The 15,975-nt window shown below is 45.0% G+C and overlaps 2 protein-coding genes across 8 annotated transcripts in view; one reads left to right on the plus strand and one right to left on the minus strand.

Annotated features, from left to right (window-relative positions):
- MTUS1 (microtubule associated scaffold protein 1) overlaps nucleotides 1-4,284 on the plus strand; it is a 165,884-nt gene extending 161,600 nt beyond the window's left edge. For 6 of the 7 annotated variants that reach the window (XM_077848911.1, XM_077848912.1, XM_077848909.1 and 3 more), the window contains 2 exons: nucleotides 1,276-1,373; nucleotides 1,940-2,301. In XM_077848911.1, the coding sequence (XP_077705037.1) occupies nucleotides 1,276-1,373; nucleotides 1,940-2,153 (312 nt within the window). In that variant the 3' untranslated portion in view covers nucleotides 2,154-2,301. Of the gene's footprint in view, nucleotides 1-1,275; nucleotides 1,374-1,939 lie in introns of all 7 variants that reach the window. The other variant, XM_077848916.1, reaches the window with a different exon arrangement.
- Nucleotides 4,285-4,901: 617 nt separating this feature from the next.
- Nucleotides 4,902-15,975, minus strand: part of PDGFRL (platelet derived growth factor receptor like) — a 64,907-nt gene continuing 53,833 nt past the window's right edge. Inside the window, exons 3-6 of the mRNA XM_077848917.1 lie at nucleotides 15,538-15,689; nucleotides 10,796-11,089; nucleotides 6,720-6,859; nucleotides 4,902-5,374 (exon numbers count right to left, since the gene is read on the minus strand). Coding sequence (XP_077705043.1) covers nucleotides 5,186-5,374; nucleotides 6,720-6,859; nucleotides 10,796-11,089; nucleotides 15,538-15,689 — 775 coding nt within the window. The 3' untranslated portion in view covers nucleotides 4,902-5,185. The remainder of the gene's footprint in view (nucleotides 5,375-6,719; nucleotides 6,860-10,795; nucleotides 11,090-15,537; nucleotides 15,690-15,975) is intronic.

Below are 15,975 nucleotides of genomic sequence, written 5' to 3' on the forward strand. Positions count from 1 at the left end.
GAGATGATACTATCAGGCCAGTCCCTGCCCAGTCTCTCATTCCAAATCTCACCACCTCATGTTTTATCTTGAATTCCTTTGTGATGACTGGGAGTTCCAAGGCTCCCTTTTTTTCTTACATTGTCTCATTTGGGGGAAATTTATTCCACCTGACAGGCTTGTCCCGAGCATTTTCTGGATCATAGGAAATGGTAAGAACACCAGGACTCCCAACCAAAAGTCATAATCAGAGCAGATGAGTCATATGAGTCATACGCTGTAGAGACAGGGATTAGAATTAATTCTGTCAGAGCTGTGATGTCACTACCAAAGCAAGTAATAACAGCTTACCTTTAGAAAGTCATGGGATGTAATCAACTCTTTGTCACGTTAAGCAATTAGATGTCTTCTGGGATTATAACTTTTAATCTCTCCCCTGATCAATTTGTTTTCCTTGAAAGCTTAGCCTGGGCAGGCCAGCAGGAGAACAAATGTCTCTTCACTGAACCGAAGAGGGAGGCTCTCTCTGATGCCCCTCTTCCCGGTTGGTGCTCTACAGAGCTTTGAGAATCAGCACTTTGTGCAGCCACCCCAAGGTAAAGGCTCCAGAGAACCTGGAAACCATGTGGAGGGCCACAGTAGACATTGCCAAGAACTGTTAACTGCTGGCCTGCTAGGAATTTTCTTCGAACATGGGAAATTTTTTTTCTCCCGAATTTACTGTAGGAAGCTGTAGTGCAGGCGAGCTGCTGTTCTCCTTTTACCACCTTGAAACTGAAAGAGGCGCACAGCCCCCAGTGCTGCCCAGGGCAGAGCACTGATTCTCAGGAGCGGTTCTAAAACAATGTGACCCGGAACAAATCCGTTCCCCCTGGGTGTCTCAGTGGCCTGGCATACATATTTTTAAAAATCTGTCTCCAGGGATGCCTGGGTGCCTCAGTGGTAGAGCATCTGCCTTTGGCTCAGAGCATGATCCTGGGGTCCGGGGATCGAGTCCCGTATCCTGCTCCCTGCAGGGAGCCTGCTTCTCCCTCTGCCTATGTCTCTGCATCTCTTTGTGTCTCTCATGAATAAATAAAATCTTTAAAAAAAATAAAAAAATAATAAAAAATAATAAAAATCTATCCCTAGATGTTCTGTGTTGCTGCTTTAGATTCTTCTTGAATGCAGATACTTCAGTCTATTACTAAACCTGCCTTAATTAAATCTGCCCCAGTGCTCTGGGGTGAGGAATGTGCTGAAGGGGAGGGGCTTTATTTTTAACCTATAAACATTGGCATTCTCGTTTACACCAAGGTGGACAACAACACCGTGCTGGTTGACAAACTGAAGCGATTCCAGCAGGAGAATGAGGAATTAAAAGCTCGGATGGACAAGCATATGGCAATTTCAAGGTAAAAAAGAAAAAAACAAAAAACAAAACGGTCCTGCGTTTCCTGAGCTCCTCCCTTCCTTGAGTGACAAGTGTTGCTCTCTCAACCATGCTCCAGCAATGCACCTCTGCAAGTGGGACTGAAGCATGTGGTTGGTTGAACAAGTGCTCACGGCCCCATGGAAAATTAGATGGGAACACTTTTGTGCATTTGCCACCACAGTGTGGGCCACTGCGGTCCCTGGCTTATTGATCCTGAGCGTGCTTTTGGGGAAGGAGCATCCCAAGTCCAAATAAGAAACAGCCCCAGACATAAGAGAGTCAGAAGACATGGAGAAAGGCTGTGGGAGGGTCACCCAGCCAACCATGACCCCCCTCCCCAGCCTACCCCCCTACAAAGGTACTTTACCTTTGGCTCAGGCTCAGGTTCCTGGTGTGTGGCCAGCAGCCACACCCCCTTGCCCAGCAGTTCTGTGCAGGGCTCCCCTTTTGTTCCCAAGGGCTTGTTTCGGGGGCTCAAATTTTAAATGCTAAGCATTTTTTTTCAAGTGGTTTTTTTTGTTTTTGTTTTTGTTTTTTGTTTTCAAGGCAACTGTCCACCGAGCAGGCCGTTCTGCAGGAGTCTCTGGAGAAGGAGTCCAAAGTCAACAAGAGACTGTCCATGGAGAACGAGGAGCTGCTGTGGAAGCTGCATAATGGGGATCTGTGCAGCCCCAAGCGGTCCCCCACGTCTGCCGCTGTCCCCTTCCAGTCCCCAAGGAACTCCGGCTCCTTCCCCAGCCCCAGCATCTCACCCAGATGACGCTTTCTGGAAACCAGGAGACTGTCCGAAAGCATCTGTACAGGTCTGCGGGACTGACCCTCACCATGCTCACGGGAGCAAGAGCTACAGTGGTGGACGTGTGATGCCCACGCTGGGACTGGAGGGTCGCCACCCCCGAGGCTCCATAGGAGACTGGAATGCTGCAGGAAGACTTGCACCCAGCCCAAGAGCCTCCTCCCCAAAGATCTCCGAACGGATCTACATGGACACCGTTGCACAAAGCACTTAAAGAATGAGAGGGTCTTATTCATTGCCTTTTTCACCTAAGCATAAGGGGAAAAAACTCTCAGGGGCCTGTTAAGATTTATAACCTTTATAATGTTCGTCACCACAGACACCTTCTTGTGATTTTTACTTTGGTCTGACTGGGGATGTATGAATGAAATGGATGCCCGGAGTGTCGTGTGTCTGACGCTGTCTCCTTTGCTGTGTACTCAAAGTCAAACGCGTATATCTGGGTATGTACTAATCAAATAATAGCGTACGCATTTCTGCAAAAGCCATAGAAGGAGGAGCAATAGTTGCTTGGATCAAGATTCTCTAGCACCAACTCGGCTCAAGCCCTTGACAGTGGGGAGCAGTAATGACAGGAAAGGCTTTGACTTGTCCGCGTCTACACAGTTCTGTATCCTTCTAGAGTAACTTGGCAGTGTTTCGGTGTTGAACCATGTCAATTGATGCTACTTAGATTTTTTTTCTGTAGATTTGTAACGTACCCATGTGAACCTAACTTGAGTCTACAATCTATTTTCTCAGGCTATGAGCAAATATAGAACCCTAACTTTTCTAAAAATCTGTATAAAGAAAAACGGCAGCACCAGTGGATTTGCTTCTGCCTTACTTTGATCTATGCCCACAGATTGAAACTATCTGCTCTCCCATCATCCTCATCCCCCCCTTCCTCTTCTCCACACCTCCTCCCCCACCACCCCACCTCTCAGCAGAGCCACAAAGGCAAACCTTCTACCTCCTACCTACTTTTCTCTGGGACAAGGAATATGCTTTTCCAGAGCCAGCTCGTCATCAAAGTGCCAAAACCACTTTCCAAACAAACCAAGGCCTGGCTCTCATAGAACACATTTTGGGAAACCCTAGAGAGGATGAAGAATAAGTCATTAGCTATGGTAGGATTGCACGCTTACTGATGCGTAGCAACAGCCTGTTTCAGGCAGTGATGCAGTATTTAAAAAATAAAATAAAAAATTGGGGGGTGGTGGAGGAAGATAATGCTAAGTTTCCATGTACCCTTTGAGGAATCCTGCCATGAGAAAGTAGCAGAATAGTCAGTCAATGAATAGAAAATATGTAGTATACACAGCTCTGAGTTATATTTCAGTTTCTTTTCAGAACTTATTACCGAGTTATATTTCAGTTTCTTTTCAGAACTTATTACCTCCCCCAGTTCTAATAGTTTGGAGGGAAGTAGAAGGAAGAATTGTGGCTTTATCTCCTTCTCCCTGCAAGTCAGTATTTACTAACCTGTGTTGCTGAGGTCCAGTGGCTGTACAAGTGACCCCTATAGTGTAGTAACAGTCGGGATACTAGAGGTGGATATTTGAGTCCTCATTTACACACACACACTACATAGCGAACTGATATTCATGGTGCATGGTGGGATGCATGGTGGTTTTATTAGTGACTGTGTCTGAAGCCTTGAACCTCCAACAGCTTCTTATGTATATAACCTTCTATGTTTGCTTCTGATAAATGGGAATCTGGGTTCACTGCTGCCTCCTGGAATATCTCTCTGCCTGCCCTTCTGGGTTGTTTTCAATGCCATTAGCCAAAGTTGGGTTTGCCATCTCCTACACATGGGAAATCTTGTGCTGTTCCTTGCTGTCCTCCATACTGTTTAGGTGTCTGGGGAAATCAATCTCACACAATTAGTACAAAATGTCTTCAGATAATGGGAGACAACAGGAGAGTAGATAGGAAACGAGACTGAGAACTTTAAGATTTTTTTCCAAACCAAATGTTTTTCACGTAGGATGCAAAATGTTGGCACGTCATAAAAATATGGATGTGTAAACTAGTTGTGCTCAGTTTGTAGTGATGGAAAATGTATTTTACTTTGATCAAATAAATAATGCTGGAATATTCAATATAAGAACCGCAACCTCTGACCTACTCCACCCTCCAAAGAACCCAATTTTTCACCCTTCTCAAGACCCAGGTGACCATTTGTTTCCCAGGAGCTTCCAATGCAATGACCAAATTGGTCACAGGCTGAAATCTGGCTCTGAGAGCCAGACTTACAGGTAAGTTTCTCTGAATTCTAAGCTGTGTGTATTGGAGAAATTTTGACTGATCTTAACAATTTTGCTGTATAAGGTAAGAAAATGGGAAGAGCTAAGCTCTAAATATTTTTGAAGATGGTAAAAAAGCCTAAATGAGGTTGAATCCTCCTTGATCTAGAAATCTATCTTGTATTGAAAATCTTTCAAAACACATACTCTAGAATGACCCATCTAGAGCTAGTACTTTGGAGTGCAGCAGCTTAAAAAAGCAAATTAATGTCATTTTTTTTATAACTTTATATGCAACATGATACATAGTTGAACCATGTACTGTTCCATTTTTAGATCCTCATGTATTATGGTTGTGTTATCAAATAGTATCTTAAGTATTGACCCAGGCATGCTGCCAACAAGTCCTTCTGGGTGTACTTCCTAAACAAATACTTGGCTCATTTTGTATTTTTTATAAAAACTTGCTCATTTAATAGAGTTTTAATTTTAACATCAATGCTTTTTTATTATAAAAAAGTAGAAAATGCATGTACATAGGTAAGCAATCAGAATACATGCTTTCTGTCAGAGGAGTTAACACTTCTATTATTAGACCGAGTGACTTCCTTTTAGTTTGGATGTCTGGGTCTGACTCACAGGGCCGGGGGTGGGGTTTGGCACTTGACATCAGCCTCTGGCAAAGCATGAGTCAAAAGAACCCCAAAGCGGGTCATGTATATACGAATGAACTTTCCATCAATTCATTATACTTCATTTTCCAAGTCAGGAAAACTCAACAGTGGTGGCAACTGTAGTCTCCCCTTGGAGATTCTGAGCAGTGCAAATATAATATCCTACATCAGTGGTCTCCAAATCTTCGATTGTCATGACGCTCTGGGAGATTCTTGTGGTGTGCCCCAGGCCTCTATGGATCAGCCGCCAAGTGTCTTGAATTGTCACAGGCCTTTCATCCTGTTGAATGACACCCCCATGCGCTGAAGCACAAGCAACAAGCTGCTATAAACAGCTCCCATTCACCCTACACCGTTGGGTGTTCTTTTCAAAGTGTAAAATACGTACTTAGACTATTTGGTATGTGTAGCACAGGGGAGCTTTTATGCTGTATAAACATTATACTGTTTGGCACGTTCTTTCTGCTCTTCAGTAAATGGCTACTTAATACAAAATTTATTCTTTTGGAACCCCAAGAATGTGGAACTGTTATTAGGCAAAAAAAAAAAAAAAAAAAAAAAAAGGAAAAAGTTTCCACTGCTCTCCTCTTTACATTGCTCACTCAATAGTTCTTAGTCTCAGAATTTAAAGCCAAATGTGAATGAATAAGAGCTAACTCTTATTCAGATTCAGATTCAGAACTCTATTCAGATTTGGGGGAGGGAGAAGTAGAATTAGTCAAATATGCCAAAGGACTCCAGTGGGGAGAAAAGTTGTACCGAGGATAGGTAACATGATGCCCTTGATGACATAACTCCCTATTTCTAGAAAGTAAGATGGTCACTTTTAAGATGCTTCATCCAACTTTGGTAATAAGAATGTAGTGTGTTCTGGATTAGTTTAACATAACTGTAATATTACCAATGTTAATAAATACCCTTTCTGCTCATTAAAAAAAAAATCTGTTGAGCATCATTGATGTCTTTGAAGTGTGGCAACACTTCCTTTACCAGGAAACTACTTTTCTCTGGGGAGAGTTATTTTCCACCAATCATAGCCCGTAAGCCAGAAGTGTATTGGCTACTGAGTCTGTCTTGGGAGGCCAAATCTCTTCTGGCAATGAGGGAATTATTCCATGTTGGTAGCAAAGCTGTTTATTTTAGTGAGCAAAACAGGCACAGAGGCTAAATGGGTAGTTATTGCTCTTTGGAAAGTCTATTTTAAAATTATCTCTGGCCTCATAGCACCTTTTTGCCATGGCCTAGGCTTATATGCCCACTTGGTGGATGTCCTCACCACAGGGCACAGTTTGTATGGGGAGAGCACTCTGCTGGAAACTCATTGGCCTCCAATTGACCCAGCATTGGGGGTGGGGAAAGAGGGAGGCCCCATCCTTGCTTAAAGGTTATGAAGAAAACCTATAGAGAGAGTATGCTGAAGTGCCTAATGGAATCCACTTCTTCCCTGTCCTTTAAAAAAAAAAAAAAAAAAGATACTTTTAAATATACTGAAATCTCTTAGAAAACCAGTAAGCCTGCACTTCTACCATAGTTCCACATATTTCTCACACTTCTTAAGTTCCTATCTCTTCATTTAGGGGTGAGGATGGGGGACAAAACTGTGAATGGAGAGAGCCCACCCTTACCTTCTGTCCTGGATAGATCCACCTGAATTCCACCTCAACATCAGGTTCCCCTAGGACAGTGCAGAGAACACTGAGGTCATCCCCACTTCTCACTTTGTTTGAGGATGCCAAGATGGTTGTTGATGGAGGGCCTCTGGGAACTGAAAGAAAGGAGACAGGGAAAGTGAGATGGAATCCATGAGTTTGTCTCTAACGGAAAAAAAATCTTGAGACCTGCTTAGTTCTTTGAACGGAACTGTAACATTTCTGCCTGCCTTCCAGTTTTCCCAGCCAGCTTCAAGCCTAGGCTATCCCACCACTTGTGGTTTCCTTGGATGCCACCTCTCTACCTTGATGGTCCAGGATGGGGTACTCATCCAGGACTCCTGGGCCCAGCCATTATATTTACACTAGGAGAGGAGGCTCAAAGTTCTGGCAATAAGAGGAATAAGAAACATGAGAAGAAAGTGTGTGGGGAAAGAGCAAGCAGACTATCAGGAAGGGGCAGTCTGGGAGGAGGGCAGCTGAAGGGGTGAAAAACAGACCAGTGTGGGGCTGCCCATCCTCAGAAGGAAGAGGAGAATGTCTGAATCTGAGGAAAAAGACGTTTGCAGGAGGGGCACGAATACTACATCTGTTCATAGTACCTTTACTTCACAGCACTGCAGAAACGTTTCTTCACTAGGGGTTCGTTCCCCCAGGACATTTTGATGGCAGCCTCGAGCAAGGCAATGGATTAGGAGCTGGGACTGTAGCAGTAAACAACATAGACGTGGTCTCTGAGCCCTTGGGAGCCTCTAGTCGTGGTCTGGGGAAGGCAGACACTGAGCAAGTAATTGTGCAGTAAATGTAAAACTTGAGCTGTATTATGAATGATGGAGAAGCCCAGTATGTTCTAGAAGTTCAGAACAGTCTGAAAAGCAAGGAAGGCCTCCATGATTGGGAGAGCAGTGTTTGAACTAAAACCTGAAGGGTGAGCCTAACAGGTCTCCTAACAGAGGGAGAAGCTAGGAGGTAGCAGCAACCTGGGAATCACAGTGTGCAGAGCCTCCAAGGTGAGGAGGATGAAAGCCAGGTGGGCTGCAGGGCAGGGAGGAGGAGGAGCGCAGAGGCTGGTCCAGCAAGCACTTGAGTCCACGAGCAAGATTCTGACTAGAGGCCTGAGAAAAGCAGGAACCTACTAAATGGCTTTAATTTTAATTCTAATCAGCTGCAATGTGGAGGACAGAGAGAAATGGGGAAATCAATTGAAAAGATAGTTGTATTAGTCCCAGGAGCAGATGACGACAGTTTGAACTTTTTTTGCAGTAAGGATGGGGAGAAATAGGGCATGAAAAGTAAGATGTGAAAAGGATTTGATGGAAGAAGTGAAAAGGACTGGGAGGGAGGAGACAGGACTGTCAGGGTGACTCCCAGTCTTGGGCCAGCACATGGGTGACTAGTGCTATTGCTAAATCTGGGAAAACTGAAGAGCCAGGTCCTGGAGGAAGACTCAGTTCGAGGCAGGGCCCATGAAGCAACCAAGTGCAGATACCAGATTGGGGGTTGGACACCAGAAGCTGGCACTCCCAGAGCTGGGCCACACACACTCGGGAGCTACCGGTGAGCAGACATGAAGCAGAGTGTGGATATGGCCGAGGCTGGCCAGGAGGAGAACAGGCATGAGGAAGAAGAGTGTCTTGTGGACCTCCAACATTCACAAGCTGGGGAGAAGCAAAATGCTGACAAATGAGAATGTGAAAAGTCAGGGGAAAGGAAAACTTGAAGCCAGGGAATGTGAATAGGTGTCATGTAATCTAATAGGATGAAGATGGACACTTATCTACTGGATTTAATAGCCTGTGAGTTCCAAGGCCCTGAGCAAGAGCTGCTTTGGTGGGACACAGGGTTGAGAGATGAGGAGCGTGTAGGAGGGAAGGAAACACGGAGAATGGGGAGCACCCTCTCAGGGCATTTGGCTGTGATGGGATAAAGAGAAGACCTTAGTGGATGTCTGACGATGGTCAAGGAGGGTGTAGACTTACTTGGCGGTGGCGTGTGGGGGTCCATTGCCTGCTAAATCCCATGGCTGAGAACGAGAGGCAATAAGGAGTCCACATTCTCATTTCGGAGAACCATTTGTTCTTGGGGCTACTCATGCCTCTTCAGGGCTGCTCAAGCAGCAGGATTGCACACACAGACCACCCACCTTGGTCAAAGAAGAGTTCTTGGGGAAAAGTACATGAAAAGGAACCATTTCTTCAACTCACCTACAGGGGCTGTGGGCAGGGGGTGCTTTCTGTCCTGGAAGTCAGGAGAGGGAACCCCAAAAGAATCAGTTGTTAAGGGGATAACATGTTATCCTGCAGTAGGAAACTCTTTGCTGGCTGCCCCTGTGCCACCGGGGCAGGGACAGGGGACCTAGATTGTGTCTCTGCTGTAAGTTTCTCATTCTGACATGTTCCAGAGTTAGGGGAACAGAAGGACATAGAGATGTCAGGGGCTATATCCTTTCTGAGACCACAACACATCATGGAGCAAAGAGTACATGTGAACAGCAGGGCCTTCAGCAGAGGACCCAAAAGGAGAATGGGGTTGAATCCAACACAGGCATATGCCCGACAGGGGCTGCTTAGGGGTGAATTCCTTATCCATGGCAAGATATTGGAGCCACCATCTGTCCCATTGGGTTCAAGGATAAGCCAGGTCAGTAAATACTACCAAGAGACAACTGCCTCTGGACTGCAGCCTCTCTCCTTCTAACCCCTCCACCACTACAACCCTCCCCCCCCCCCCCCACCGACTCCGAGATGCTGGAGTCACCAGTACCGCCTGCATGCAGGTGAACAGAGCAGAAGCAGACTTCATGTCAAATGTAGGGTTAAAGATTTTAAATGAACAGTGTTAGAAACTGGAATGAGACTGTCTTACTAATCAAAGTGCCTGTTGAATGTCGAATTGAACTGAGATCATTAAGGGACCCACGTCCCTTAGGAAAGTGGGTTTCAATATGGCAGAGTTGAAGAAGAGGAGAAAGACGTATTTCATACATGAATGAACTCACTGAGTCAGAACTCACTAAAATCACTCAAAAAATAGTTCCATTTTTACCAGAGAGATTTGAGCATACTTCAGTTGTGTCAAGAAGTGGGAAATGAGGCCAACTGGAAGAGACTGAACTTACCCATCCATAGCATTTGCCAGTAGCTCTTGGCACGGGAAAGGCTAGAATCATGTTCTCCAGGGTGGTATTTCCATGGACAGTGGGAGGACAACAGATGGGCAAGGAGTTGAGGGCACTGACAGAAAGCATAGCAATGTCAAGGCCTGCACCCCAAGCTGGAAGGGCAGGAAGGGCAGGAGGGCACTGGGAAATGTGGGGAGGAGGGTAGAGGTGAGGACAGGCCCAGCGGAGTCACTGATGACTGAGCAACGATCTGAGCAGGGATGAGGCTGTGTGTGAATTGGACGTCTGACTCAGCGAGTGACTATCCAGTTAGAGCAGCTGTGGCTGAGGACAGGCTGAAGTTGCAGCTGAAGGAGGGGTTCCCGAGGTGGAAGGGATGAAGTGGTCAGTGAAGCAGGCGCGATGAACTCCAAGTGGATGTTGATGTCACCCAGAAAGTGAAGTGACAAGGAGGACAACGAGCGAACAAAGGCAGTGACTGGAAAGGAGAAGAGAAAGGTGGTGAAGCCATGAGACTCAGAGTAGCAGAGGTTCCTAACAGAGGATGGGAGGGTGAGGGTGATGGGAAGTGAGAATGGGCACAAGAAAAACTTGACCTTGAGTTGGGGAGGGATGGTGCCCTTAGGAGACCATGGATTTTGGTTACAACAAAGAGGATGCTCTCATCAGAGAGGATGTTTTAAGAGGTTGGAAATACTGGAGAATTGCTGATCCATCACACAGAGGTAGTACCAGAGTGAAGAGTGGATGAAGGGAGTTGAGGCATGTTGGGTCAGGTCACAGGCAATTCTAGAAATGGCGGTACAGCAGAGGAGCCTTTAAGAGCAGCATTCTGTGCCTCCTAATTTCCATCCACAGTTGGGAACAGCAGTACATGATACTGACCAGCCGGAAGAGACTAAAGTCTCCGTACTGGTAGGAGCAGGCTCACCTTCCACGTAGAGCAGCTGGTACTTGACTGAGATCTGAGACTTGCCCCCAGCCTCCGCCTTGCAGTAGAGCACCCCCTGGTGGTCGGAACGAGGTTGCAGATACACGAAGCCTCTCTTCACATCATAAACAATGTCTGTCCCATTGACTGGGATTTCCTTGGCTGGGAACTCCCTGTGGAGGGTGACTTTGGCTGACAGGACAGTCACCCGACAAGGAACCACAGCCTGCCTGTCCGGGTTCAGGTAGACAACATCAAAGTAACTGGGAGAAGGTACAAAGAGTTCTCCTTTCTCTGCAAAGGGAAAGATAGAGATTTATTTATTCTGGAGAAACAAGAGTACTTTAAGGATCTTTACATTCTTAGGGCACAAAAAGGGACATGCCAATATACTCCGATACTAAGTTTTTATGCATAGAAAAAGCTATTTTTTTAATGCTTCCCCCCCCCCCGCGCCTTTTTTTTTTTTTTTTTTTTTTATAAAACAGATTTTACTTCCCATCTCCTTAAAGGAAACAAAGAGGTTTGAGATCAAGCCCGAATCAGGCCCATGAATTACCCCACTGAGGAAGCAGGGAAAGAGACTGATGTCTTTAGGAGGTTAAGAGAAATTTTAAAACTCTTGAACAATCTGCTGTGAGTCTGGAGACGTTAGCCCCAGAGCACATGCTCCGTAATGGCCCAGTGGGAATGGTTCCCAGCCCAGCAGAACCTCTGAGAGGCCCAGCCCAGCAAGAGTGCTGGTATCCTCATATGTCCTTACAACCCAGAGGACCTCATTTCCTGCCAAGGTCAGTGGAAAGAGAATCAAGTAAGGACAGCCAGTTCACTAGTCTCAGGTTCTGAGCTCTGCTTGTCTAACTCTAGGCTGGGGAATTCAGTCCATTTCTTATATCCTCCTGTTTGCTCTGAAATCACTCTCCCTGTACTTTAAATTCTGATGATGGCATTTGGTCTTACAGAAATGAGAGAAACAAGAACCGGCTTGCCCATACATTTATTCCTGAGGAGAGTCAAGGGACTGTGGGTTAGGGTTTTGTTTTTGGCATGGCACATTAAATCCTTTGTTTTCTGGATGATTCTGTGAGGGAATATTATAGTTTTTGCTAAGAGAAATCTTTGAACGTAATCATACTCCAACATTTATTAAGTTGTTCCCTGTTTTTCCCTCTCAATGTTCCTGAAACAAATAATTCTTCTTGGCTCTCTCCTCCACTAGCCCTCATTGTGTCAGTTATATGATATTTTAGGTTGGGGACAGAATTCCTAGACACAACATCAAATGTCTTCATGGATCAAGAGTTCTTTGGCTATGAGTGCCAAGTTCAATGACAGGGAAGTCTTTCCCTGGCTCTGAGATGGAGAAGGAATTGAAATAGGTCATGGCTCAGTGAATCTCCATCTTTGTAAGGCTCTATATCACACTGAGTGATTTGTGCCACTTTCATGATAAATTGGCTGAAAGTTAAGGGGCACTTTCGTCAATGTTGTATCTAAAACCCATGTGTTCACACAGAATAAGTCTATATCCTTGGATGTATCACCATAATCTCTGTGCTTCTACATCCCATTTGCACAGAGAAGAATCTGGAGTAGTAAAGATAGCTTTTGAGCAAAAGCACTTGTGGAATTTCTGATTGTGAGATTTAGAAGCAACATTTATTTTAAGGTTTTATAGAGGGAACTGAACCAGTAAACAAAGCCAGGAAAATAAGTGAATAATCCGAATTCCAGAATATAAAAATATGATCTTGTACTATAAAACAGTCTTTGATTAAGGAGGGCACATATGATGTGATGAGCACTGGGTGTTATACTATATACTGGCAAATTGAATTTAAATACAGAAAAAAAATATCTGAAAGAAGCGACCACACCAGTTGCTTTAACAGAAAAAAAGACATATTTGTAATTAGCAGATTCCATCAACCACCAACAAAAACTTTGCTGAAGTTCATCTAAAAAGTTTTAGATGACATATGACCCCTGCAAACATTTGCAGCTACTCAAGTAGATGGCAAGCATTACTTTAAGAAAACTAAACACAAAAAAAAAAAAAAAGAAAGAAAACTAAACACATGGAAATTCAGATATTCAAAAGAAAAACTACATAGGCTATAAATTCAAATCCAGATTTCAACAAACTCCATATTTAGTAAAGTGCGCATTAATGTGGTTTTAGTACATATGATAATTGGTGCCCAAGGCTTTGCCGGGAGAAAGCCCTCCTGTTGGTAATGTTCTCCCCTCCACCAGGGTGGTAGTTACATGCGTATACTCATTTGAGGATAATTTATTGAGCTGTATACTTATATTTTGTGTAGCTTTCTTTATATATACTTCAATAAGAGCTTAGAGAGAAAAATAACCCTGAGAGCCTCCCACCCCAGATAAAGATTAAATAGAACATGTGGCAGTCGCTTAATCAAAAATTGTGCAAATCAACAACAGTCAAAAAGAGGCTTCGTAGTGTTTGCAATCAGACTCTGGGAAACACACAAACATAATGAATGCCAGACATTTCTCTATGTGGGTAGCGGGGCAGCATATGTTCTGAAAGAATCAGAGCCAGCAGCGGGAAGCTCAGCTTCCAGAATAGCTCATCTTGGTTTCACAAACCCACCCATGCCTGAAAAGATAAATGCTAAACCCTATACTGAAAATCTAATTGGTCTCTTGGCTTGGTGTGGAGAAAAGAGAAAATGATATAACTCAAAGGTCATGTCCCTTTTTCATCCAGGTTTCTTTAAAGTTGAAGTAAATATTTTAGCCTTCCTGGGATTCACTAAGGAGCTTGCCATAAATTAAGAATGAGGACCTGGCTCTGAAACTCAGACAGCCCTTAACCCTAGTGGGATGTTCAGCTCAAGTGGTGGGGGAGGGCCTTTAGTTCAAAATCTCAATTCAAAACCCAATATTTTAGGAAGATGTGCTAGTGCTAATCATGGCAGGGAATCTTCATTCTGCAATTTGAGATATGGCATCAGTCCTTGTCCAGGATAACAGGCTCTAAGGGCACATGGGCATTTCTGTGCAGCACATTCCAGAACGAGGCTCACAAGGGATTACCTATGAACAACTGTTAGCAATTCTCCTGACAACACCAGTTATGCTAGCTAGCGTCCTTCTGCCTGTCTATCTACCTATCACTTTGTCCTAGAAATGGATCAGGGCAGCAAGAGCATTAGATCCCAGGTCAGGAAAATAAGGGTTGACTCTTTCTCCCCACTACTGACATGGAACACTGAACGAGTCACCTTGCCCTTTCAAGTCTTGGTGTGAGCATCATAATTTCTAAAACAGAGACAGTAAAGTAACTTCTACTTATTTCCTGGGGTGTGGTGATAACGGAATGAGATACATGTGACTCCCAAATCGCAGAGCGCTCTGCTAATGCATCTTCTTGCTAGAGAGGAGCTATGTGGGAGGAAAGGGGACACACATGAGATCCTGCTAAAGTATTCACTAATGGCCAGGTCTTAAGATCATTTGGGTCACAGCGGCTACATCAGTGGAGGTCTGAAAGGTGGAAGGATTCAGGATGTAGACAAAGCCCATAAAAGAAAGCCTTCTGGCTTCATCCAAAGTACTAAGGACAACAGTAGCACCAGAGGGTGGCATTTGTAGGATTCTGGAAAGCTGTTCCTTACCTCTGAACCTGTTGGAGAACATTGTGCCCCAAACGTCATTGTGTAGACAGCTCTGCAGAGAAAAGAGACTGGCAAGCTATTTAGCAATGCCTCTTTCTCCAAAAGCAAATTTTACCTGGCAGAAACACACCCAAGGCTGCCCAAGAAGAGGTTTCCCTCTGACCTGTGCATTTTTAGGCACCTCACTTGGCACAGGGATGGGGCTGGAGCCACTAGGGCCACAACCTTTGGGAATCTTGCCCCCAAATTTCTGCTCACAGTATTCCTAGGAACAAATGTGAGGAGGCATCCTATGACTGAGGATAGGACTGAGCATCCTATGACTATGGAGCTCTAGAAAGGTCATCATAGGTCCTGAGAGCACAGTGACTAAGAGTCTGCAGCCATGCTGTCCAATAGAGATTTGTGTGATGATGGGCATGTTCTCTGTCTGCAGTGGCCAGGAGGAGCCACCAGCCACATGTGGCCATGGAGCACTCCAAACAAGGTGAGTGCCACTCAGAAATTGAGTTTTAAATTGTTTGATTTTAAGTAATTTCCATATAAATCTAAGTAGTCACACATGGGGGCGACTGGGTGGCTCAGGCGGTTAAGCAGCCGACTCTTGATTTCCGCTCAGGCTGTGATCTCAGGATCATGAGATCAAGTGCTGAGCATGGAGCCTGCTTAAGATCCCGTCTCTCCCTCTGGTCTTCTACCCCTCTCCCCTGGCTTGCACACATTTATTCTCTCTCTCTCTCTCTCAAAAATAAATGAATAATAAATAGTCACACATGTTTAGAGGCTGCCGTATTGGACAATGCAGGCACAGACTCTGGAATCAGACTAGGTTCAAATCCTGGTACTGTCACTTACCCATATGACCTCAAGGAAGTATTTAATCTCTCTAAACCCCCTCTTCCCGTGGAAGCAATGGAAATGCTGTTAGTACTTACCCTGGAGGGTTGGTGTGAGACTTGCATGAAATGATGGACATAAATCCACAGAGCCCAGCAAACAGGGAGTGTTCTCAATATCTCATCATTAGATACTCAGAAACTCTGGCCCAGTCCAGAATTCTGAAGAATCCCACCAATACACCAAAGAGTTTACCTGTGAAGAAGATGTAGGTGGAGCCTGTTTTGGTCTCGTCTTTCCTGCAGATGTACCCGTGACAGAGCTGCCCCCAACAGCTGAACTCGCCCGTGTCGGCCGCCGTGGAGTTGACAAGGGTCAGCTGGCCATAGCGCTCGTGCTGCTTCACGCTGTCAATAAAAGCAAAGCCAGCTCACCTGGGCTGGGGCCTTGCAGCCCCCACTCTCCGCGACACTGTTCCCATACGTAAATCCCTGGTGGCCCAGGCAGCGTGCCCTCTCAGAGGGCACAAACTATGAAAAGCAGACTTGGGGGAAACGTGTTTGTAGGGGTAGGGTGGTAGTCAGAGAAGCTTCTAAAAAGAAGAAATGACAATTATGTTTACAACTAGAGGAAATTCTGGAGTTTAAGTAAAATCACTGGTACATTAGCCACACACCCAGAGAAACTAAACCA

The sequence above is a fragment of the Canis aureus genome, chromosome 15 (genome assembly GCF_053574225.1).
Source record: "Canis aureus isolate CA01 chromosome 15, VMU_Caureus_v.1.0, whole genome shotgun sequence".
Taxonomy (NCBI): Eukaryota; Metazoa; Chordata; class Mammalia; order Carnivora; family Canidae; genus Canis; species Canis aureus.